Source organism: Equus quagga, chromosome 14, assembly GCF_021613505.1.
Source record: "Equus quagga isolate Etosha38 chromosome 14, UCLA_HA_Equagga_1.0, whole genome shotgun sequence".
Classification (NCBI taxonomy): domain Eukaryota; kingdom Metazoa; phylum Chordata; class Mammalia; order Perissodactyla; family Equidae; genus Equus; species Equus quagga.
In genome coordinates this window covers 97,412,205-97,434,333 of record NC_060280.1, presented here as the reverse complement: position 1 = coordinate 97,434,333, position 22,129 = coordinate 97,412,205, and the positions used below count along the sequence as shown (strand labels likewise).

Sequence of the window (22,129 nt, the reverse complement as noted above, 5' to 3'; positions counted from 1 at the left end):
TCAGAGATGGAAGAGCCAACAGGCTGAGACGAGACAGAAGCCGGCCGGCTGCTGGGAAGGTGCTGACAGGGGCGCGAGAACCGCCACAGGGTTTACACGGAAGCTCGACGTCTCTCTCCTTGTAGACGAGGCGCACACAGGCGTCGGGAGGGACCGGAGCAACGGCCTGGCCACCACCTCCAGACCCCTCTCCACAGCCCGCTGCGCTCGGACACGACGACCCCACTGACATCACAGGAACTAACATTGAAACTCAATCTTGTTTTCCAATTTTATGTTTTTACAATGTATATAGGGATTTATTTGGGGAATAAGAAATGAATAAACAGAGTTCAACTTACAGGAATTTACTGAGGCAGAGTTTTCCTTTTTTGAATTATATAAAAAACTTTTGAAATATGGTAAAGAGAGTGACATAACGAATACCCATACACAGCACGTAGACATAACAATTACTAAAATTTTGCCACGTTTGCTTCACATTTTTGTATTGTGAAATATTGTTGGTTACAGACATCAGAAAATTTCACTCCTAAATACGTCAGAACGCACGGCCACAAAGCACCATTTCCTACAAAACCACACCATGACGTCGCACCCAACACACCAGCAAAAAGTCCCTCGTGTCACTCAGTGCTCAGGAGGGGTTTGTCCAAAACCAGCTAATGTCACGAGGTGGGGGACGCTGGGCACCGAGAACACACCCAGGAAATATTTACACGACTAAGAATCGAGGGGTTTCCCGTGAGAACCAACAAAAGAAAAAGAGAAAATACTCCTCCACCTCGGGATGTAACACGGGGAGGCGTGTGCACCCAGGGTGGCGTCCTGACTTCACGTGACCGCGACGGGGCAGAGTCTGTGAGAGTCAATGGCCCTGGAACACGGCTCACACGGAACAGCGTGTGACGTGTCCTGAGATCAACCCCCAGTAGTGGGAGAGTGCTGCTCCGAAGGCTACAGCTGCTCCGGCTCTCGAGCACTCGGGACGGCTCTGGCCAGCGCAGCCCTCTCCGCTCACGCGGCGTGGCCCCTGGCCTCCCGGAGAAGCACCCAGACCCCCAGCTACGTCCTCACCGCTCTGCTCCTCTCCGTCGGCCACCCCAGCACAGCCACCGCACCGCCCAGCACACCACGTCCAGAGCGGCGTTTACCGGGGCTGTTTCCACACTTGGGCCCAGAGCCTCACTGGGGTCCTGGCCTCCGGTCACGGCACTGGGAGGAGGGGGAGGCAGCGGTTGGTGTCAGGGGCCCCGACTCGTCCCTCCCACCTGCTCCCTGCTCCAGCCGCCCTGTGGAATCCCGCTGGACGTTCTCCCCGTTCCCTGACAGACACACTCTGAGCCTGGGAGAGCCGCTCACACGCCGTGAGGGCACCGCCGTCGCCTCCTCCTGGGTCCTGGGACGCCTGGGCAGCTGCACTGTGGCTTCTCCGGCCAGGAGCCTGCCCGACACCTTCAGGGAGGCCGCGCCCCTGACGTTGGGTGTGCGGCTGTTCTGCCTCTGGGTCCCCTTCCTCCCGTCTATGCGGCACCAGGCGAGGCCACGGCAGCCGGAGACCTCCCCCGTCTCAGTCCCCAGGAGCCACATCACCCTGGAGGCCTGAGAGGAGCACCCGGCAAGGAACATGGAGTAACACAAGTTCTGGGCACAAATAAAACACCGACACTTAAAAGCAAGTTGCCCACATCACACGGCTGGTTGGTCAAACATTAAACTTACTGCCCGAGCTTCCCTGAGCAGTGACCTCGAACGTCCTGCCAGGTTCGGCCCCACAGCCATCAGCAGCAGAAGCTTCCTCATCACCTCAGGGGCCACCGCCAGGGGTGGACGCTCCTGCTCACTGTGCTCCGCGCCCCGGGCCACCGCTCGGCCTGGGCCCAGAGTTCCTTCCAGTTCCCTTTCTCCATTTCCCGGATCACAGAGCCCGCCCGCGCTGGGTCTCGAACACGCTTTCCTTAATGTTTCTAGAGCTTAGTTCACAGCCTCATGTGCTTCACCTCCCGACACTCACTCCCGTGAGCGGTGAGTGAGGAGACGATCCAGGGCGGGGGACAAGAGGGCGTGTTCCTGCAGCCACACACACGGGTCCCGGGCCAGAGCGCGGGGGGCAGGACTGAGCACAGGGAGGGTGAGCACTGCCGAGTCCTCCAGGACCACAGGGAGCGGTCAACCCCAGGAATGGCCGGCATGTGCTGCCGCAGGTGGGCACCGCCCGAGAGCAGGAGAGGGCACGTCCCGGAGCACAAAGGGGACAAGGAGCCCGGCTCCAGGCCCAAACCCTGCGAGCAGTCTCTCGGGCCGGGCGCAGCCCTCCCGACCCTGACCCTGACGCAGCCTGCACGCAGCCTCCAGGGGCTGCAGGCAGGACCGAGGCCCACTGGCCGAGCTCTGGCCCACATCCAAACTTCCACCAGGCGGCCCTTAGAGGCCACATCGTGGGCCTTCGACAGTGGCCTCCACACACGGGGAGGGGAGAACCCTGAGGCTGACCGGAATCAGGACCCCCTACTGCCAACCCTCCTGGCCCAGGGTCCAAGGCCTGCAGAGGCCTTCTGCTCCGGGCCCTGCACATGAGACCCCGCCTGACCCTCAGCCTCGGCACTGCACACGGGAACCGGGAGGGGAGCCGCGGGCTCCACTTTGGCCTCTTCCTGACCCGGGCGGTCTCGGTGACTTAACCGTCTACTGGCACCCGGCCCAGCTGAGCAATGAGGGAGGGTGCCCTCTGCTGGTGGACACAGCCCTCAGGACGGGGCACTGACAACTTGTCCAAAAAATGCCCTATTTTACTAAAAAGTCCACATATGCACTACACTTTACAAAAACAGCTTCCATCTGGATCTCTCGGTCCCTCCCTAACCCAACAAACGCAGGGGGTACTGAGGGAGCTGAGGACAGGGTCCCCTCCAAGCTAGGGCTGCCCCGGGAGCCCAAAACCCCAGGTCCAGTGCACAGGAGATGGGGCCGGGCCAGGGCACCTGGAGCCCGTCCAGAGCCCTGGCGCCACCCAGGTGAGAGTGCCACCGGGACCTGGCCGGACGCAGAGGGCCCTGCCCAGGCGGCCCGCAGCTCAGGAGGAAGAAGTACCCGAAGGGTACCCGAAGTGGTTGTGGTCAGCCTCGCCCAGGGTCAGCGTCAGCGACAGGCTGGGCTTCCGCTCCAGCTCCTCCTCCTCCGGGCCGTGCAGCGGGGGCCGCACTTTGAAGAAATCGGAGACGTACCGAACCTGGGAGAAGAAGAGAACACGGAACCCCCAGTTTCTATGAACAAACAAGTTCGCCCCCCCATCACCGCCTCCACCCACTCATTTGACAGAACCTGAAGAGGTGGGGACAGAGGAGGAGACGGGGCGGAGCTGGAGAGGCGGGGATGGAGGAGGAAAGGGACCCGGGGAGGGGAGCGGGCTGGAACCCGGGAGTGGGGTGGTGTGGGGTGTGTCGGGGGGCCCTGAGAAAGCAGGGCCTGGGGTGGGGCTGGAGAATGGGACCGGGAAGGGAGGTGGAGCTCACAGTGAGGCCGGCCACCAGCGCCCCCTGCAGGAGGCCGACGAGGACGTCACTCCAGTGGTGTTTGTGGTCAGACACGCGGGTGTAGCCCACGTAGAGGGCAAAGGCCACCAGGAAGAACTGCACGGTGGGCCGCAGCAGCCGTGCCCACTTCCAGCATAGCCGCGCCTGCACGTAGAGCTGGGCAGAGGGCGTCCGTCAGCCAGGAGCCGAGCTCACCCCGCCGGACACACAGGGGGAGCACTGAGGCCAGGAGCACGGAACCCCGAGTTTCTATGAACAAACCAGTTCGCCCCCCATCACCGCCTCCACCCACTCATTTGACAGATGGAGAAACTGAGGCCCAGGGAAGGGGAGTGACTTGGCTGGGGTTCCACAACAAGCCAGTCACGGAGAAACAGACTCACCGCCAAGAACATCATGCAGTACATCCCAAAGGAGGAGTGTCCAGAGTAGAAAGACAACCTAGGACGGAGAGGATGCGGGTGTCAGGGCTACCCTCTACCAGGGAGCACACGGGGCCCCTCTGCCCTCCACCGCCCGGCGGCTTGTCCCTCCGTGTCCCCACAGCCAGGGACGCGGCACCAGGGAGGGTTTCACAGGGAAACGTGCAGCGTCAGACGCGGTCAGTGACTCCCTCCCCGCTTCTCTGAGGACGCAGCAGCAGGTCTGGGCCGGGGCTCACAGTCTCTACCCCTGGCACGCGCCGCGGGCCCTGAACCCAGAACCGGCACACGCGCCCCGCAGGCAGCGAGCACCAGCTTTGTTCCCACTGAGTTTCTCTTCAGGCTTATTCTCCATCTGTGGTAACTGGTGAAACTTTCACATTTTCTTTTTACACAAATTCAAGTTTTCACAAAGGACGTCCATCAACGGAAGAGAACAGTCAGGAACTCCCAGGCCCACGCTCCACAAAGGCGATGAAAACCGCCAGGAACAGTCGGCAGATGGCGGTGGCCACGGGACCAGAGGGAGAGAACGGGCCTCACTGCAGAGGTGTGACGGTTTGCTGGGACCCGTCTGGGGCCCTGGAGCTAGCCTCTTTACCTCCTTCTGCCCGTGGCCGAGGCTCCCCAGGGGCTCTGGTCTGAAACATCGCAGCGAACGCATCAGCCACTGCTGCCTGGGGAGGCACACGGACTCTCGAAAGCTCGGGACGGAGGGCTGGGAACGGCACGCTCTGGAGAACAAGGCCCTGGGGTCCAGAGGCCAGGGTGGGCGACTGCTCAGGAGAGGCGGGGAGGCCCCGGCTCCGCCCTCTGGCTGACCTTGAGGCGCTGCAGCCAGGAAGCGAAGGGGAAGGCAGGGCCGAGGGGAGGGCGGGCCCCACGTGGCCCCCAGAGCCGTGTGCAGAGGCCTGGCGTCCTCCCAGGCTCCCGGTGTCGAAGGAAGTCTGTCCCGTCACCAGCTGGTCACTCCACGAAGAGAGCAGAACCTCAGGGCACACACGGCGAAGAATGCAGCCCTGAGAGTCAGCTCAGGAAAGTCACTTCACCACCAGCACGACCTCCAGCAGCAGCAAGTCGCCGAGTCGCAGAGCTGCTCCGTCGCAATATTCAAAATGCCAGTTTTCACACACTTTGCAGGGAGAAACTCGGCTTTTGGGATGAAGATCATAAGAGGAGCAGACACAGGAGCATCATCGACAACAAGCACCATCTTAACAGGTGCGCTGTTCTCCCGACGGCACTTCTCCACCTGGCACAGCAGCTCAGGGCGTCCCGGGGGAGCCGGTCGGCCGTGACTTCTTGTTGCTGCCACAGCACGAGCGACAGATGCGCTAGAAGGGCCGGGGTCACCGCGCCAGAGCACAGGGGGTGACAACTCGCAGCCTGCGGCATGGCCCCGAGCAAGGCTGCTGTCCTGTCCTCGAAGCCCGGCCCTGACTGGGCCCCGCAGAAAAAGGCCCCTTCAGGCGCCATTTCCAGAACAGGGGGCCCGTCTGTGTTGAGCGTTTGCTCTGGCGAGCGATCGTCCTCCACACTCATCCAGTTTCCGCAAACCCTTCGCATCAGCACTCGCTCTCCCGTCGTGTGACGAGCATCCATCTGACTCCTTTCAACCACCCGGAGCTGGCGGTGAGCTCGACGCCGCAGTCGGGTCCAGCCTTTCCCTTCAACGTCGCAGACACTCCCTGCTTAGCCGGGATCGTCACGGTGCGGAGAGGGACACGCTTGTGTCTGGTCTTCAATCCGGGTCATGAGAAGTTTCTGCAGGTCTGACACAGGCCCTTCTCGAATGTCTGTCTCGTTTCCCTCCATGAAGCAGACCCTTCGACAGCTTCCATTGCTTTGCCCTTGCTCCCCAGCGTCGCAGCCGAGGGGCCTGGGGCCTGGGACCCGCCCGACCGGGAGCAACAACCATCGCTGTGTCCCACCTTCGTGTCCTGAATCACTTTGAATTTCGTCTCCAGGTCAATCACGTGACGTGGCCTCTTACTGGACACTTAGGGGCCGTGATGAACAAACGACACAAGATTAAATCAAGCACGAGAGAAAACGATGCAACACAGCGTAGTGCGCAGAGTGAACTTTTTCCTTAGAAGGAGAAAGAGGACGCTCTAAAACAGCAACAAAAAGTCTAGTCTAGCGGCTGTCACTTACTGTCACTCTCAAGTGTCACACACTGTGCACAAGTGCACGGGCTGTACTTTCACACAACCGGCAGCGCCGTAGGTGTCTGTTCACACCAGCATCGTCACGCGGGCGCGAGTGACCACGTCACCAGGCAATTTGAATTTTCAGCTCCGTCATGATCTGAGAGGACTACTGTCAGACGTATAGCCTGTCACTGACCGAAACGCCATCAGGCAGCGCAACTACAGTGCTCGAGGTCGCCCCGTCAAGAAGGCGTCACGAGCACACAGCTATCCGCACCCACCAGCAGAGCCCAAAACACACGCAGCAAAAACTGACAGGAGCCCCCGCTGGCGAGCTCTGCAGCGCTACAGAGGACAGACACGAAGGGCCACGTGGTGTGACCCCATCTGTATGAAACGTCCAGAGGCAAATCCACAGACCACACCGGTCAGTGACGGCCAAGGGCCAGGGAAGGGTGACAGCTAATGGACACGGGGTGATGAAAATATCCAGGAATACAATAGTGGGGACGGCTGCACAGCACTGTGAATGTACTAAAAATCAATGGATTGTACACATCAAGATGGTTAGATTAGTGAATTTTATGCTAGGCGAATTTTATTTCAAGTTTTGAAAAAGAAAAATAAGGATGCCGATTAAATAAGAAGTTCATCAGCAGAGACGGCGAGAGGATGAGCAGAAGCACGAGGCTGGGGCCAGAAGCTGAGGGGAGGCTCCGGCACCCACTGCTCTGCTCCAGGCCCCGCCTCCCCCCGTCTGCAGGGCCCTGGGTGCCTCCACTTCCCCCTTCTTCAGTATCCGGCTCCTGAGGGCCCATCTCCAGCACCCCAGGTTGAGGGTGTCTGTGGCTCGGCTCCCCCAGCACCCCCAGCATGAAGGCCACGGCTCCAGCACCCACCTGGCCTCAGTGACGTTGGCGGGGCTGCCCCTGCACACCTTCTCCACTTGCACGTAGACTGAGCAGTTGACGCGGCTCCAGTCAGGGTCGCACACGGCGAGAAAGTTTGGACGCAGACGGCCGATCATGTACTTGGCCAGGTCTGTCAGCGACTGGCTCACTGCAGCCCCAAACAGGAATGTCCCCAACACCTTGTAGATGGCAGCCACGTAGTTGTTGAAGTCAGAGCGGGAATAGAGGCGGTCGGTGTGCACCAGGTAGGCCTCTCCGGCTGAGACCTGCAAGGGAGCAGCCACCGTGGGGTTTCCCCCAGGCACTGGCTTGCGGGCTGTGGTCCTCGCCACTCAAAGGGGAGCAACTCCGAAGGGGGCCCTCTTCCCCACAAACACCACCCAGGGCAGAACTCGGCCCCCCCCCAAGCCCCTCCTGCCTTACAAGGACGACAGTGGCTGTGATGGTGACCCCGGCCATGAGCCCGTGGGTGATGGTGTCCGGACGGTAGGGGTAGCGGATGGAGTCATCGCCACAGTAGAACCCTCGCTTGTACGGGGCATTCACGAGCGTCAGGATGGCGAAAGGCAGAGCGGCTGGCGGGGGAGAGGAGCCTAGTAGCCACATGGCCCCCCAGCTGCATGTTCCCCCCAGCCGAGCCCGGGGCCACGCAGAGCAGCCTTCATCCAGCATGTGGCCACCTGCCTCAACCTCCCTCCTGGGTTTCCTCACCTCCACGCCACCCAACAGCTAGGAGCTTTTCTCATGGCAAATAGGAAGCTGCTGCCCCCACTGAAACCCCCTCGTGAGTCCCTTTGTCCTCAGATAGACACCAAGGCCCATCGTTCAGCCCCGACCCCACCTCTCTCCCCCTTCCCCACGCACTTCCCTCCCGCCCCCCTTCCCCCCGACAGACCCGGCAAGCAGCCACCCCCCCCAGGACCTTGGCCCATGTCCTTTTCTCTGTCCAAAACGTCTTTCATGGACTTCCCTCCTGACTGCCCAGCCCCGAAATCACTCAGTGGGAGGAAACTCCTGTTCTTTGTGTCTCAGTCCCGGTGCAGCACTGTGCAATCACTGTGGGATGCCCATCTGTGGGCACCTGAGAGGCCTGGGAGCAACCGAGGCAGCAGTTTAACGAGCATCCATCAAGGAAGGGAGGCCTCCCCCTCTCAGGATGTCCTTTGCCCAGCAGGGCAGGTGACAAGTGTAAAAGGGAGGGGCTCTTCTGGGGCCTGAATCCCAGAGGAGGAGGAAGGCAGGGCCAACCCTGCTCCCAACGGGCCAGATTCCAGGGCCCCCGGGGCTCCAGTCACAGGGCCAACCAGCACCTCTGAGGCTGAGTCCGGGCGAGGCTCAGTAAAGGAAACAGCCCCACAGAGCACAGCAGGGCTGGGGACAAAGAAAGACTGAATCAGGGAGGGGCTGCAGGTGTCAGTGGGGGTTGTTGGGGAGAACAGAGAGAGAAGGCAGCTGAAGGAGGTGAGGACGTTCAGGGGAGATCAGAGGAGGAGTGCCAGGCAGAGGAGACAGTCTTGCAAAGGTCCGGAGATGGGGCCGCGCCTGCAGAGCTGGGCCCTGGGACAAGGTGGGGGGCCGCACCTGCAGAGCTGGGCCCGGGAGAAGGTGGGGGCCGCGCCTGCAGAGCTGGGCCCTGGGACAAGGTGGGGGCCGCACCTGCAGAGCTGAGACCTGGGACAAGGTGGGGGGCCGCGCCTGCAGAGCTGGGCCCTGGGACAAGGTGGGGGGCCGCGCCTGCAGAGCTGGGCCTGGGAGGCTCTGTGGCAGCGTCACGGTACACCCTAAGAACACGACTCTTGCTGTGAGGGAAGTGGGCGGCCCTGCAGAGCAGGGAGCAGAGGAGTGGTGCTCAGGGTCCCTCTGGCTGGCAAGACTGAGGCCAAGGAGGACGCTCCCAAAGCTGGGGGTGGGGGCAGGGCTGGAAGACGCTGAGAAATCAACTCGAGCCCCAGCCCCACGGCCCCACGGCCCGCGCAGGTGGCTGCCTGGGTGGTGAGGTCAGCCCCCAACTCCTGTCCCCCAGGCCCAGCCGCTCCCACTGAAGACCCAGACGACCCAGTTGGGCCGAGTTGGGCTTTCCTGGGATTCGGGAAGCAGAGTTCAGAGCACTGGAATCAGAGCCCCTCCCTCTGCCTGGGTCCTCTGGCTCAAATGTCTCCAACCCTGGCATCCGCTGGAGTGTTTTCACCAGGGTCCTTGTCACCATCTAACACTGAACTGTTTATCTACTGAAGCTTCTGGAAGGAGCTGGGTCGGCCTGGGCCGCCAGCATCTGACAAACAGCAGAAGCACACAACCTATTGTCAGCTCCACCTCTCCCTGCTGTGTGACCTCCAACAGCAGACTGAACCTCTCTGGCCAAAACTGGGGATCATAACAGCATCTCTCTCACAGGATGTTTGGACGAAAAGGTTTAATTATTTGTACGTTGCTTAGTGCCTGGCATACAATAAGCATCACAGAAGTGTTCAAATAAATAACGTACGCAGATGCTGAGGAAACGATGCCCAGTGCTGGTGGACGCCCCCAGGGACTTTCTGCAGCCACCTGGGCCATCCCAGGGGTTTCATCTAGGGCATGGGAGGAGGACCTGACCTCCATAATCCGTCAAGGCTGACTGATCCGTCCCCGACGGTGGAGCAGGAAGCAGATGGGGGGGCGGATTCAGGCCCGAGGCGCCCCTCCCCCCGCCGGGGTAGGATTCCGGGGCCATTGTCCACACGGCCCCAGAGCAAACACTCGGCCTTTGTTCCCGGGACCCTGGAGGAGGGGGCTTGGGCTGGCCCCGCCCCCAGCCTGGCCCCAAACCCGCCCGACAGGTTTGGTCCGCGGCGGCCTCGCCCAGGTCCGTGCGAGGAGGGGTTCGAATCCCACCGGCGCGCGGTGCGTCCCGGGCTCCGCCCTCCCTGCACCCCGGGAGCCGGGCGGGGGCGGGCGTGGGGTCCTGCCCGGTGCCCCGCGGCCACGCTCCCGTCCGCCCGGCCGCCGCCCCGTGAATCACCGACCGGCCGGGGCGGGGACGCGCGGCGGCGACTTCCTGCTCCGGGGCCCGGACGCCACCCCCCCCGCGGCGCCCTGGTGACCCCTCCCGAGCCCGGGGCGGCGGGGAAACTGAGGCCGGGAGGGCGCGCGGGGCGCGGCACCGAGGGTTCTCCCCCGGGCTCCCCCACCGCCCGGGGCTCCGAGGGGTACAAGCGCCGAAGTCCCCCACCGCCCTGCAAACCCTCGGGGCCCGGGGCACGGCCTGGGAAGGGTCCCCACACCCGGTCCCCGCGGCTCTTACCGACCAGCACGCACAGCACGTCGAGCAGCACGAAGACCCACCTCCGCTTCATGCCGCCCCCGCCCCGGGCCGCGCCCGCGACCCCCGACTGCCGTCCCGGCGCGTCCCGTCGCGTCCCGGCCGCGGGTCACATGGCCGCGGAGCCTGGCCCAGGGCGAGGGGAAGAGGGAGGGACGGGGGAGGGAGGAGGGACGGCGGGCCGGGCGGGGCGGCCGAGGGGAGGGGGCGGACTCTGCCCCGCCCCGCCCACGGCGCGCGAGAGCGGGGGTGCAGAGCGCGTGCGGGGCCGGCCGAGGGTCTCTGAGCTGGGGGGCGTCAGCGCGCAGCACCCCCAACCCCCGGCCGGGAGGCGGTCCAGGGTCGCCCCGCGCGTCCGGTGCCGGCGCACGCCCGGGTCACCAGCGGGTTGGGCCGGCTGGGGGGCGGGGGGTCCGTGAGGAGGAACGAGCGGACGCGTGAGTGGGCGGGTGAGCGGGCGGACCCCTCAGGACGGGGTGGGGGGAGGACGTGTCCCCGCGCGTCCCTCTCTGAGCCTCGGTTTCCTCACTGGGGAATGGCCCCCATGCCGTATGCAATTAACACCTCTGAATTCAGGAAGCGCCTTAAAGCTGGCGCGGCGTCAGGGCTCAGTGGCAGCGGTCTCCCCTCCTAACGCTCACACCCGCGAGCGTTTCAGATCAAGTTCCTCAACCCCGCGGGCTGTCTGTGCCGCCGTCCCCACTTCACGGAAGAGCAAACAGGTGCCGGGAGGGAGGCACTCGCTGAAAAGGGCCAGGGTTGGGCTCTGCGCCCTGCACCCCACCAGGGCCCAGGGAGCCCTGAGCTGGGAGGTGCCTGGGGGTCAAAGGCACCCTAGCTGGGGAAACTGAGGCCCGAGGGGCCCATCACACCCACTCTCAGTGTGCGCACAGCCACCGTGGATCCTGGGGGCTGCAACCATCTGAGAGGCCTTGGGGAGTCCCCATGTCCTGGAGAGACCTGTCTTCACCCGGCAGACACGTGACACGTGAGAGGTCCTGTCTGCCTCTCAAGCCCACACACAGTGGGAAGGGGCAGGGCTGGGATTCGAACCCAGGGTCCGCTGCCCCTGACCTCTGAACCACATCCACCAGCCCACACCCTCCAACAATCGCAAGATGGAGGACGTCTCTCGGCCCTTTTTAGGGATGAAGAGAGCCAGGTCCAGAGAGGGGCAGCCCCTGGCCAAAGGTCGAGCACCTGGGACTAGGACGGGGAGGATGGACAGACGCCTGCAGTCGGGGGAGGGGTCCTGGGAGGGCCCAGGGGTCAGACCCCATCAGCCCACCGAGGGTTGGGGGTGTCTCTGGCCCTGTCCCCGGGGCCGAACAACTCTCCATGAGCCAGGCGGCAGACACTCAAAATGACTCAGCCCACCCCCAGGACATGACAAGGTCCTGGATGGAAACTTCTGGACCTAGATTTTCCGTCTGCCCGAAGGGTTTTCCTGGAGTCTGGGCGGGGCTGTCCCAAGAGGCCGCTTTCAGGCTTGGCTGGACCCAGCGCGGCCCTGGGCAGGCTGGGGCTCTGCCCACTGGCTTCCCCTGCTGCCACTCACCGGGCGGGGCGGCCGGGCCCAGGAAAAGGCGGGCCTGGTTCCAGCTCCGTCCTTCGTTCCTTGTTCCTTCCTTCATTCACGGATCGGATACGGAGCAGGGACATTGCTGGAGAAAACAGGGCGAAGAGCTCGGTGCTTGGAAGGCACGTTCCATAAACGCTGGCGCGTCATTATTCCTGCATTCTTTCACTAAGGTTGCCATCGGGTGACCCCGCTCTCAGTGCAGCCGAGACACCGGCAGCTGAAATGCGGGCTCTTCATGGAGCGCCTACTGTGCGCAGGGCAGGGGGCAAAGGGGGCATGGGGGGCAGGCCAGGCCAGGCTGGTCCACCCCGAGGGCCTCCAGAGGGAGGGGGCGAGGACGTGGGCCTAGCTGGAGGGCGAGCGCAGCTGGAGCCCCTCCCCATGCCCTGCATCTCACCATCCTTAAAATAGTCATACAGCATCGGGATTAACACGAGGGAGCAGGATTGAGGATCAGGGTTGGATTGGGGTCAGGGCTCCCGCATCTGCTGTAGCCCGTTCCAAGGAGGACCCGAGGCAGGGGGCCGGCTCTGGGGACAGAGCCTGGGCTGGGAGCCGGGCTGGACGGCTTCTCCATCAGCCGCAGACGGCAGGGCTGGAAGGAGCCCCCACTGGGCAACGGGCCTCGCCCGTCCCTCAGAGACCAGGCAGCCTCCCTGGAGCACTGAAGCTGAGGGCTCAGAGGCTGTCCCTTCTTGTCACCTGGGGCCGCAGGTCTTGTCACCAGATGGGCTCCAGGTGTGTTTCCTCTGTGGTGACATGAAGACTGAGGGGTCGCCCGGGAGGAGGCAGAAAGGGTTGGGGTTAGGCGGCGCCCCCAGAGCGCAGCTGCGACCCCCACTGCCTCTTGTACTTCTCTCAGGGCTCAGAGCCCCCAGGGTCACCTCCCCAACCTGGGGCCTGACCCCCGCTGAGGACCCGGAGTCGAGCCTCACCCCACAGCTGTGCCGGGCGTGTTGGGTGGGGAAGGAAGTGCCTCAGTGTCCCATTGGCACAGGGGGCACAGGACTGCCCACCGAGTGTGGTGAAGGGCCTCATGGGCAGAACTCACGAGGAGGCACCCTGGGGGCTAACGGGATAGAAACAGTGGGACGGAAGTCTGGGGTCACCTTCAAATGGGAACCTAGCACGAGGGTCCCAGGACGGCCTTCAGCTGCTGGGCCTCTGCAATCCTGAAGAGCTGCCAGACCTCAGCGTCAGGACGCAGTGACTGTCCCAGGTTTAGCACGAGCACCGGCTGGGAAGGTGTCCTGAGTGAAATCACCACCTCGTGCAGACGCCCCACCCCGGGCCCGGTCCCTTGGTCTGCATGTCTGCTCACCCACGTCCCTCCCCATCCTGAGCCGCAGAGGGCAGGGACCCGCAGAGCAGGCGCTCAGTCAATGCTCACAAACGCGGAGTGAGCCGTGAGTAACGGAGTCTGATGCTCTCGGGGCCTGTCTGTGCCGGGCCCCAGGACCACGCCAACCAGACTTGCTCTGACAGGAGCCACCTTCGTGCAGGGGGCGCCACATGCTGCTTTTAGGCAATGGGGGAGGTGGGACAGGCCACCCCACTGAGGCACCGGCTGGTCACACGGTTCACACCCCTTCCCGATTCACAGCTTCTGTCCCTGCGTTCAAAGCCAGGACCCCGACAAGGAGTGTGACGAGCAGGCCTGAACCCACCTGCAGAGCCAGGGACCGCGGGGCTCTGGGACCAGGTTACGGCTGACGAGAAGTGATATGGGTGGCAAGGGAGCCCGGGAACCCTCTGAGCCTTGGAGGCTGAGTGACCCCACGCCCGTCCTGTGTCCTGTCCCCTCGGACAGCCCTCCAAGGCAGGGGCGGAGTCCACCTCCCGAGTGAGCACTGCGGGCCCGTGTCTGAGTCTCCCCTGCACAGGGACGGTGGGCTTGGGAGCTCTCTGCGTGTGAGTGGGGGCCTCCGCCCCCCGGGGACCTCTGGAGTCCACTCCCTGAGCCACTGCCCCACCCTCCCTGACCCCTCGGGGCTGGGGCTCTCACTCCAGGGGGTTTTGGCCAGGCCCCACCCACATCTGGGCCCAGACCAGGAGGTGCTGCAGGCTCCAGTCGGCCTCCAGGTGGGACAGGAGCAGCCCCTGCCGGACGAGGCAAAGCCACAGCCAGCCCGACCGCAGGACATTCACGGGTACCACCGTGCCAGGCACGTACCATCGGGACGCCCTCCCTACAGTAGCCTGGGGACAGGGCTGCCAGACTCAGCAAAGAAACATACAGGCTCAGTTAAATTTAACCCGAGAGGAGCAACAAATCCTCTTTAGCACAAGTACCTCCCAAACCTCACAGACGCACTGACGCTAAAGCATCTGCCACCTGCTATCAAAGCTGGCTGTCCTGTTCACCTGGCAGTCCTACCCAGGAGCCACACACCAGGAGAACAAGGACTCGACGGCGGGGTCAGGTCTGGGCAGATTCAGAGCCTGGAGTCCTCCACACGGCCTGGCGGGGAGGCTGAGGCTCGGGGAAAGTGCCGGCACAGGGCTGCCAGCTCCTGGCCACCTTCTCCTGCCCCCAGAGGCACCTCGGCAAGTCCAGCTCCAGATGCGCCCTGGCAGCGCCCGGCTCCCTCGGACTGGAGCGGCCAGAGTGAGGTGCTTCCAGGCGCCTCACTCGTGTCTCCACGTTTGGTTAGAACACAGAGGGCCGCCAAAGACCATCCCAAGTGAAAACAATGGATAAGCTAAAACAACAATAAAAACATAACTTCTCTTTACGGCCAAGAGCTGCGCATAGTAAGGCACCTGTCCCAGGGTTGGTGGTGAGGAGGAGCCCATCCCTGGCGGAGGACGCGGGTGAGGTGCTAGCATGGCTGCCAAATCTGGAGGAGTCCGGAGGCTCCTGCCTGTCGGGCCTGGATGGAAACTGGAGAAGCCAGCCAGCAGGAAGGGCTTGATTCCGCCACCAAGTCACCTGAGCCAGAGGGGAGGCGAGACCGCGGAGCTGAGTGGTGAGGAGGGCCGCACGTCACCTCGGCCGCCGAGAAGCCGCTCCCGGGGTAAAGCTGCGTCCATCTACTCGACGAAGGTCCAGCATCCAGTCAAAGCCACGGGCACCACCAGCAACAACGGAGACTTAGTCGTCAGCGTGAGCCGGGGTCAGCACGGTCTCTCCCGGCCCCGGCCCAGCTGGTGTCCCCACTGCAGCCATCTCCCCACGGCACAGCCCCCCAGAGAGGCCTCGGGAGTCTTCCATCGCCGGGAGCTCACCGCCCACCCGCCCCAGACCCGGCAGCCCCTCCTTCCACACACGCGCTCTCTGCTCCCAGAGCGCCAGGCCCTCCCCGCGAGCCTGTGCCACACCTGTGCCGGGCAGACGACCCACCGCCATCGGTAAGCCTCCTGCGCAGCGGCAACTGTGCAGCGGCGACTGTGCAGCGAGGGGGGCGGGACAAGGACACACCCAACCCAAGGACCCTCGCTGTAACTCCTGGGGAGACGCATGCGTTCTGCCGGGACCACAGACTGAGGCCGAGGGCCTGGAGCTCCTGGTGGCCGTCGTGGTCACCACGAAGGGAAGTCACCCGAGAACGAAGGGACAAGGAAGCAAAACTAAGAGAAGCAGCAAAATATCGTGACCGTGACGATCCTGACTCCTGAAGCCGCCGGCCCCGGGACCGCCCAGGCACTGAGGCCCTGTCACCTCAGCACTCTCGAGACCAAGGAGACAGAAGCCAAAGAGGCCTGCTGAGCGGCCAGGGTCACGGGACAGCCCGGCCGCAGCACGCGGACAGTCCAACACCAAGCGAAGGACTCGTGTAGAACAGCAGGCGAGACGGGAGGAGCTGTGACCCACAATCTGGAGGAAACAGTCAAGAGAAGGTCCAGAAACAACCCGATGCTGAAGCAGACCCTGCTCAACAGGATGAAGAGCGCAGAGGAAAACGGGAAAAAACGGAGAATCGCAGCCGAGAAATGGAAACGATCACGTGCGAATGCCAGAACCGAGACAAGCATGTGAGCTAACGCCCCGTGGCCACACGGTGTCTGGAACCCCAGAGAAGAGGACGGTGACCTCCAAGACAGGTCAGGGAAACCCCAACTGAAACAGGGAGGGCAGGGGGCACCGGGCCCGGGGGACAGAATCCCAGGGCCCCCGTGGAGAGAGCAGTGACCGCCGGAGCGGCCCACACAGCAAAGGGCCGGTCCTCAGGTCCAGGGCGCGCCGGCACAGAACTGCGCCCAGCCCGGCCCAGCGCCGGAGGAATGCCCGTCAGGGGGGACGGACGTGGCACTTTCAGAGACACGAGCCAGACAGACAGACTTCTCAGCAGAAGCAAGAGAAACCAGGAGCGCACGATCATCCTCAAAATGCCAAGAAAAGAAAGTCGTCCTGAAGCCACGTCCAGCAACACTGAGGAGCACTTCAAAGCATGGCCCCTCAGAAGGAGCGCCAAGCGCACGCGCACAAACCCCGGGGCAGCCCCACCTAGACCCGCAGACGCACAGGAGGAGCGAGCCCGGAAAGGGCGGACCCCCAACTCCACACACGCCGACCCCAACCCCGTCAGAACAGCCAGAGTCCACCCACGGACCACCCGAGGCCGCGAGGTCGCAGAGCAACGGGGATGCGCCACCGCGGGGGGCCCGCGTGCAGCCACTGGAGTCAGCGGGGTGGTTTCTCAGCCACACTCGCTTCAGACATGATGCCGCTCCTGAGATTCACCCCAACGAGCCAAAAACCTGTGTCTGAACACAAACCTGCTTCACCCACAGCCACCCAGCCTACAGCAGCCGAGACGCCCCCGGGGCCAGTGGACACACAGACTGCCCATCCCAACGGGACCAAGAGAAATGAGCCCTTGAGCCACGAGGACATGGAGGAGCCTTAAGTGCACAGGAGGGAGCAAAGGAGGCCGCACGCCGAGCACACACGGCACGGAGGCACATCCTGATCATAGCACACGCGACCAGCACAAGATGAGACCCCAGAACCGCCAGGGTGAGCAGGCACAGACGGGATGAGGGCAGACCATCAGCAGAGGCAGAGCGACCAGGAGATGCAGGACTGAGAGGGAAGGGCCACGGACTGACCTCCACCTCGTGGCTCTCAGACCCCTCAGCCCACGACCAGCTCCGCAGGGACCAGACCCCAAGTCGGAGCGCCCAGCCTCTCCCACCTGCTGGACACAGCGGTCGTGGCCATCCTCCCCTCGCAGCCTCTGCTCCCTCGGTCCAGGCCTGTCCCCTCCCGGCCAAGTTCCCGGCCGCCGCCAGCCTGTCCGCGGCCACCACAGGCCTCTGAACACGGAGCCCTGGCCACCCTCAGGGACTGCAGACCCAGAACCAGACCTGCTGCCCAGCCGTCCCGCCATCTGGGCCTCCTCCTGGGACGCAGGGCCCTTCCCCACCTCGGCCTCTGCTGTGACCTCAGCCTGCTGACACCGGCTCTCGCCACAACGAGCCCCTCCCCTCCAGATTTCAGCTTAAACGTCACCTCCTCTTAACTGACCGCCACCCTCACACCACCGTCCCAACACGGACCACAGCCCCCATGGCCCCCATGACCCCGTACTGTCTGGGCCACGACGCAACCCAGATCCTTCGACATGGCCAGCACAGTGCACCCAGTGACCAGGACAACCTGTCCACACGAGGCTCCCGGGCTTCAACTCAAGTTTAATAAATAAAACAGCAAGGGATCCAAGGCAGCTGTCACTTCACAGTGTGGTCCTTGTGGGGCGAGAGGGAGCCCAAGTTCGACTCCTGGAGCAGGGGGCTTGAGCCAAAACGCTCCCCTGGTGACACCGGGGGCTGGAGGTGCTGCCCCTGCCCCCAGAGGACCCCACTCCAATTTGTAAACAGAAACATAAATAAAATGAGGGAGGCAGGAAGAGAAGGACCAGGACCCCAAACCATCCTCCCGGGGAGCGTCAGCAGAAATCCGACCCTCGGGGTCAGGGGAACGGGCTCAAGGCCGGCCCCTCGGTGTTGCAGGCGACAGGCCTCAGTACCAAGAGGGATGTGGTCACCAGTCTCCTGGAGCCCACGCCCAAGGCTGCTGGGGCCCCCAGGGGAGAGAGCGTAAAGTGCGTCTTTTCCTGAAGTGGAGAGAGCGCGCGGGCGCGGGCGGGCCGACATCGAGGTATATGGCTCTGTGCCCCACGGGGTTTGGCACCGAGTAGCAGCTGCCCACCGACCCCTGGGCTGGGGCAGCCCGCGGCCCAGCCAGGAGGAGGGAGACGGGGCCACGCAGAGAGCTGGGGCGCCCCGGGCGGAGGCTGCTGGTGGGGGCGGCGTCCAGACCCGTCTCCCCGACAGGCAGGGACGGCTTCCTCGCCTCTGCTGGCCAGACGGGCAGGGCCCTCCGACCCAGCTGCTCGACGGGGCCACGGCAGTGTCGGGTGCTGGGGGTGCCGGTCTGTGCAGGGAGGGGCGGCCGGGCCACCACTCGCCACAGTCCTTGGAGTGTTCTGAGCAGAGCAGGCGTCCCCCACGGCCCACAAGGAGGGAAGGGTCGGGAAGACGGCGGAGGCAGGCCCCACGGTGGCCACAAGTCCAGTCCAGGCCACACACGCCCACCTGCGGCCAGGGATCAACAGGTCATCACGTTACAGCTGTGGGAAGGAGACCGAGAGAGACAGAGGGTCAGTCCAGGCCCACAGACCGCATGGCTTGGGCGCCGTGCCGACACATGGCTCCCACCCACCTCCCCACAGACCGTGCTCCCACGTGTGCCGACAGGATTCCCGAGGCAGCCGTCCCAGCACTAGGGACAGCTGGTGGCCAGCGGGGCAGGAGGAGCCTAGCACTGGCCCTGTTTCTATGTTTTTGGATTTTGAACCAAATGAATGTATTACGTAGTCAAAAAAATAAGCCAACTTACAAGGAGAATAAAACCAAAGAAACACACAGCCCACTCCGTGTGGCCAGGCCGTGCTGGGCCCTGAAGCCCCTCCTGCTACCTCACTCTGTGGGGGCTGGGGGGCTGGGGCAGGAGCCGCACTCACTGTGACAGGGGCTCCGAGTGCAGCCCAGGGGCCGGGCACGCTGGGTGGGCGGCCAGGAAGGGGTTCACGTCCCCAATGCCGATGAGTCCAAACTCGGTGACTGACAAGGCCACCTGTGCGGGGGCCACGGCCTCCTCAGGCTGTCCGTGCACGTCCGTGTGGCTGGAGGTGAGGGGCAGCTCCTCGGGGAGGGCCCCGGGCAAGGCCAAGTCTACAGCCAGTCTCGGGCTGGCGCTGGGCTCTGGAGTGGCCACGGTTGGTGGGTAGAAGGCCGGTTCGGCCAGGCCTGGTGGCCGCCGGGGCAGGGGCACCGCCGGGGGCGCGTCCAGCTGCTGGAACGAACCGGGCCCCGGCTCTGAGGACGGGAGGCCGTCAGAGCCCTCCTCGGGCTCAGCGACACTGCTGGCCGCGCCGTCCACGCTCGGCGGCTCTGCGGGGGAGGACACAGCTGAGGTGGGCCCCACAGCACCCGCGCCTGCCTGCTCCGGTCCAGAGTAACCCCACAAGGCACCCTCGCGGAATACCACGTGCCACAGGCTGTGACCGCAGGACCCTGCCCGACCCCCTGGGGGCAGCAGAGCCCATGGGTCCCTCATGAGTGCTCCCACAGACACGTGACACGCACAGACAGAGGATCCAGCCACGTGGACACGGCCCCTGGGCTGACAGCCCAGCCAGGGGAGGTTCTGATCCCCGTCTTCAAAAACAGGACAGAACGCAGCAGGTTCAAAGAACTAAAAAGGCACAGCTGCACTGAGCAGCCGGGTCCCTGGGGGTCTGAGGGGCTTCCGTCCAGGGGCGTGGAGGATGCGGACACGTTCTGGGAGAACCAGAGAACCAGCGATTCTGGACCTGGGGACGCTAAAGCCCAGAGTCCAATCCCGGTCGTCTCCACGGTCACCTCAGAAACTGCAGTCATGGCCCAGGCCTTGTCTGCCTCTGCAGGGCCTGGGCTGGGACATGGGGACAGCTCTGACACCTGCTTGGTCTCCCATGTGGAGGCTAGGACTGAGCACTCCCTTGGGGCCAAAGAGGAGTCCCCCACTTTGGGCTAAGCGGCACATACGGTTCACTCCACATGGACAGCCCACAAGCTCGTAACATACCTGGCATGTGATACCTCACGTGACACCCCGTGTGACACACCTGTGACGCCCCATGTGCGATCCCGTGTGAAACCCCATGAGACCCCTTGTGGGGAGGAGTGGCAGCAGCTCCCAGACGCCCGCTCCTCAGTGCCCAGCAGCCCGGGTGGGGTGCCATGAGGAGGGGCGCCCCCCGGGCAGGGTCCCCCATGCTCTCACCCGTCTGCATCTGTGCCAGGGGGTCTGGCTCGGGGCCCAGGCCATCAGCAGCGGGAGGCAGGGGCAGCGAAGAGTGGGGGCGGCCAGGGCCATCAGGGTCACCACCGTCCAGGTCCTGGTCTGCATCCCTGTGGGGAGAGGGCACTGTGAGGGGCTGCAGGGGTCGCCACCGGGGTGGGAGGCCTCCCCGGCCCCATCCGCCCCCAGTCCCTGCGGGCCCGCAGCACGCACGTGGTTCCTGCCGGGCCGTACTTCCTGCGGCCCAGCCGCGTCTGCTGGGAGAAGCAGTCGTAGCGCTCTGACTTCTTCCACAGGTAGTAGTACTCCACGCACTCGCCCACAGACCGCGTGCGCACCTGCAGGACAGCCCAGGGTCACCCCAGCCCCCAGGCCCCACGGTCCCTGCTTGTCAGCCCCCCCGCCTCCCAGGACAACTGGACGAGCCACGGCACCCACCACTCAGACACAGACCCTGCCCGAGGCCCCCGCGCTCTCTGCACCAAGCTCCAGCCCATCTGAGGCTCGACCCCTCACCCCGAGGGTGACGGTGGCCCCATCTCAGAGAGCCACCACTCGCTGCATGGGAGCCCACCCTTCTCCACTCCAGGTCCACATGTCCAGCGCCCACCTCCCTTCCCCAAGGACGGTGGGGCCCGCCTCGTCCCTGCTCCTCACAGGCCCAGCAGAGTCAGGGCAGTGAGGACCAGGACGGAGCCCAAGCCCAGAGGGAACAGCATGAGAACCAGCTGAGCCCACTTCTCCTGCGGAGTGCAGAGCACCACTGACATCGTCAGGACACAAGATGCTGGTGAACAACACACCATGGTTCCATGACCCCAGACTTTGGTCATACTTAAAAGATGGCACAAAAAGGCCTCCACATAGAACATCCTAAAAGGAAGAACATGCGTCCGGCAGGGAGCCACACGCCACCTGGAAAACCCCTTGTAGTGATTTGGGGCATCTCCCACTTTAGAGGATCACCCACAGCAAGCCAGGGGCTGCGGCTAGAGCTGGCAACGGTGGGAGAACCCCACTGCCATTCACCAGAATGAGGGACCCGAAACTGTGGCCCAGGGAGGGTCTGGGGACAAGTCGGGGGCACGGCACAGGCAGACGCGCCCGTCTTCTCAACGAGCCCCTCGTGTGTCAGCTGGCCTGGAAAGAAGAGCCCAGGCCCCTGGGCCAGCTGCACGGCACAAAAGAAACACCCAGAGGCACACGTGGCGGACTGCACAGGAAACAGGCAGCGAGCTGACGACGCTGTGCTCAGCAGCGGCCTCGCCCACGGTGGAAATGCAGCGAGCAGGTGCTGCGCCAGCCGCGAGGCGCTGCTGCAACAGGACGATCGAGTGCAGCCTGGAGTGGCACTGGGTGCGGGCACCATCCCTGTCCCGACACCAGCCCTGCACGGGGCTCCCGCATCACAACCTCCCAGGAGAGGCAGTGAGGCTGGACGGGAGCCCAGCAACAGCCAGGCCTGCTTCTCCGCCGACTGGCCCGTGAGCACTGGCACAGTGGTCCAGGGCACAAGAGACGGGGACGGGGGTGGGGAGGGGAGCCACATGGGACAGACAGGGAAACCAAGGTCTGAGACAGAGCCCCAGGGGCACGTCCAGCAGACGTCCGGGACTACAGGCCAGATGCACCAGGGCTCTGCCGAGGGGTCAGCCTGGAGTCGTCAGGGGCGAAGCCATGGACAGAAGATAGCAACAAGGGCCCACAGAGACCAGGAGTGACCCAGTTTGGCAGGAGGAAGCAAGGGCGAGGGAAGAACAGGGGACTGAGGGAAGGGAGGACGAGGGCTGAGGTCTAGGGAGGAGGGGGACTGAGGTCTGAGGAGGAGGAGGACTGAGGTCTGAGGAGGAGGAGGACTGAGGTTTAGGGAGGAGGGGGACTGAGGTCTAGGGAGGAGGGGGACTGAGGTCTGAGGAGGAGGAGGACTGAGGTCTGAG

At 63.9% G+C, this 22,129-nt stretch overlaps 2 protein-coding genes across 3 annotated transcripts in view; both read right to left on the bottom strand.

Moving 5' to 3' along the window:
- Positions 1–458: 458 nt before the first annotated feature.
- PLPP2 (phospholipid phosphatase 2) lies at positions 459–10,459 on the bottom strand. 2 transcript variants are annotated; one of them, XM_046637724.1, is made up of 6 exons: positions 10,303–10,459; positions 7,443–7,594; positions 7,008–7,285; positions 3,917–3,974; positions 3,513–3,689; positions 459–3,229 (listed from the first exon to the last, which is right to left on the bottom strand). In XM_046637724.1, the coding sequence occupies exons 1-6, from the start codon at positions 10,352–10,354 to the stop codon at positions 3,074–3,076; spliced, it is 873 nt and encodes a 290-aa protein (XP_046493680.1). In that variant the 5' UTR covers positions 10,355–10,459; the 3' UTR covers positions 459–3,073. The 2 variants fall into 2 exon arrangements, with proteins under 2 accessions (XP_046493680.1, XP_046493681.1); XM_046637725.1 differs by having other exon boundaries at positions 10,344–10,417.
- A 7,060-nt stretch (positions 10,460–17,519) lies between these two features.
- MIER2 (MIER family member 2) overlaps positions 17,520–22,129 on the bottom strand; it is a 32,075-nt gene continuing 27,465 nt past the window's right edge. Inside the window, exons 9-13 of the mRNA XM_046638347.1 lie at positions 20,850–20,935; positions 20,406–20,546; positions 20,175–20,302; positions 18,871–19,300; positions 17,520–18,477 (exon numbers count right to left, since the gene is read on the bottom strand). Coding sequence (XP_046494303.1) covers positions 18,456–18,477; positions 18,871–19,300; positions 20,175–20,302; positions 20,406–20,546; positions 20,850–20,935 — 807 coding nt within the window. The 3' untranslated portion in view covers positions 17,520–18,455. The remainder of the gene's footprint in view (positions 18,478–18,870; positions 19,301–20,174; positions 20,303–20,405; positions 20,547–20,849; positions 20,936–22,129) is intronic.

Bases quoted from the DNA above. Each gene is read 5' to 3' on its own strand.
- PLPP2 (XM_046637724.1), bottom strand. From the start codon at position 10,354: ATGAAGCGGAGGTGGGTCTTCGTGCTGCTCGACGTGCTGTGCGTGCTG. The intron at 7,286-7,442 runs GTAAGGCAGGAG...GCTCCCTTGCAG, and splicing joins TCACAGCCACTGTCGTCCTT to GTCTCAGCCGGAGAGGCCTA. The intron at 3,230-3,512 runs GTGAGCTCCACC...TTCTTCTCCCAG, and splicing joins CGCTGGTGGCCGGCCTCACT to GTTCGGTACGTCTCCGATTT.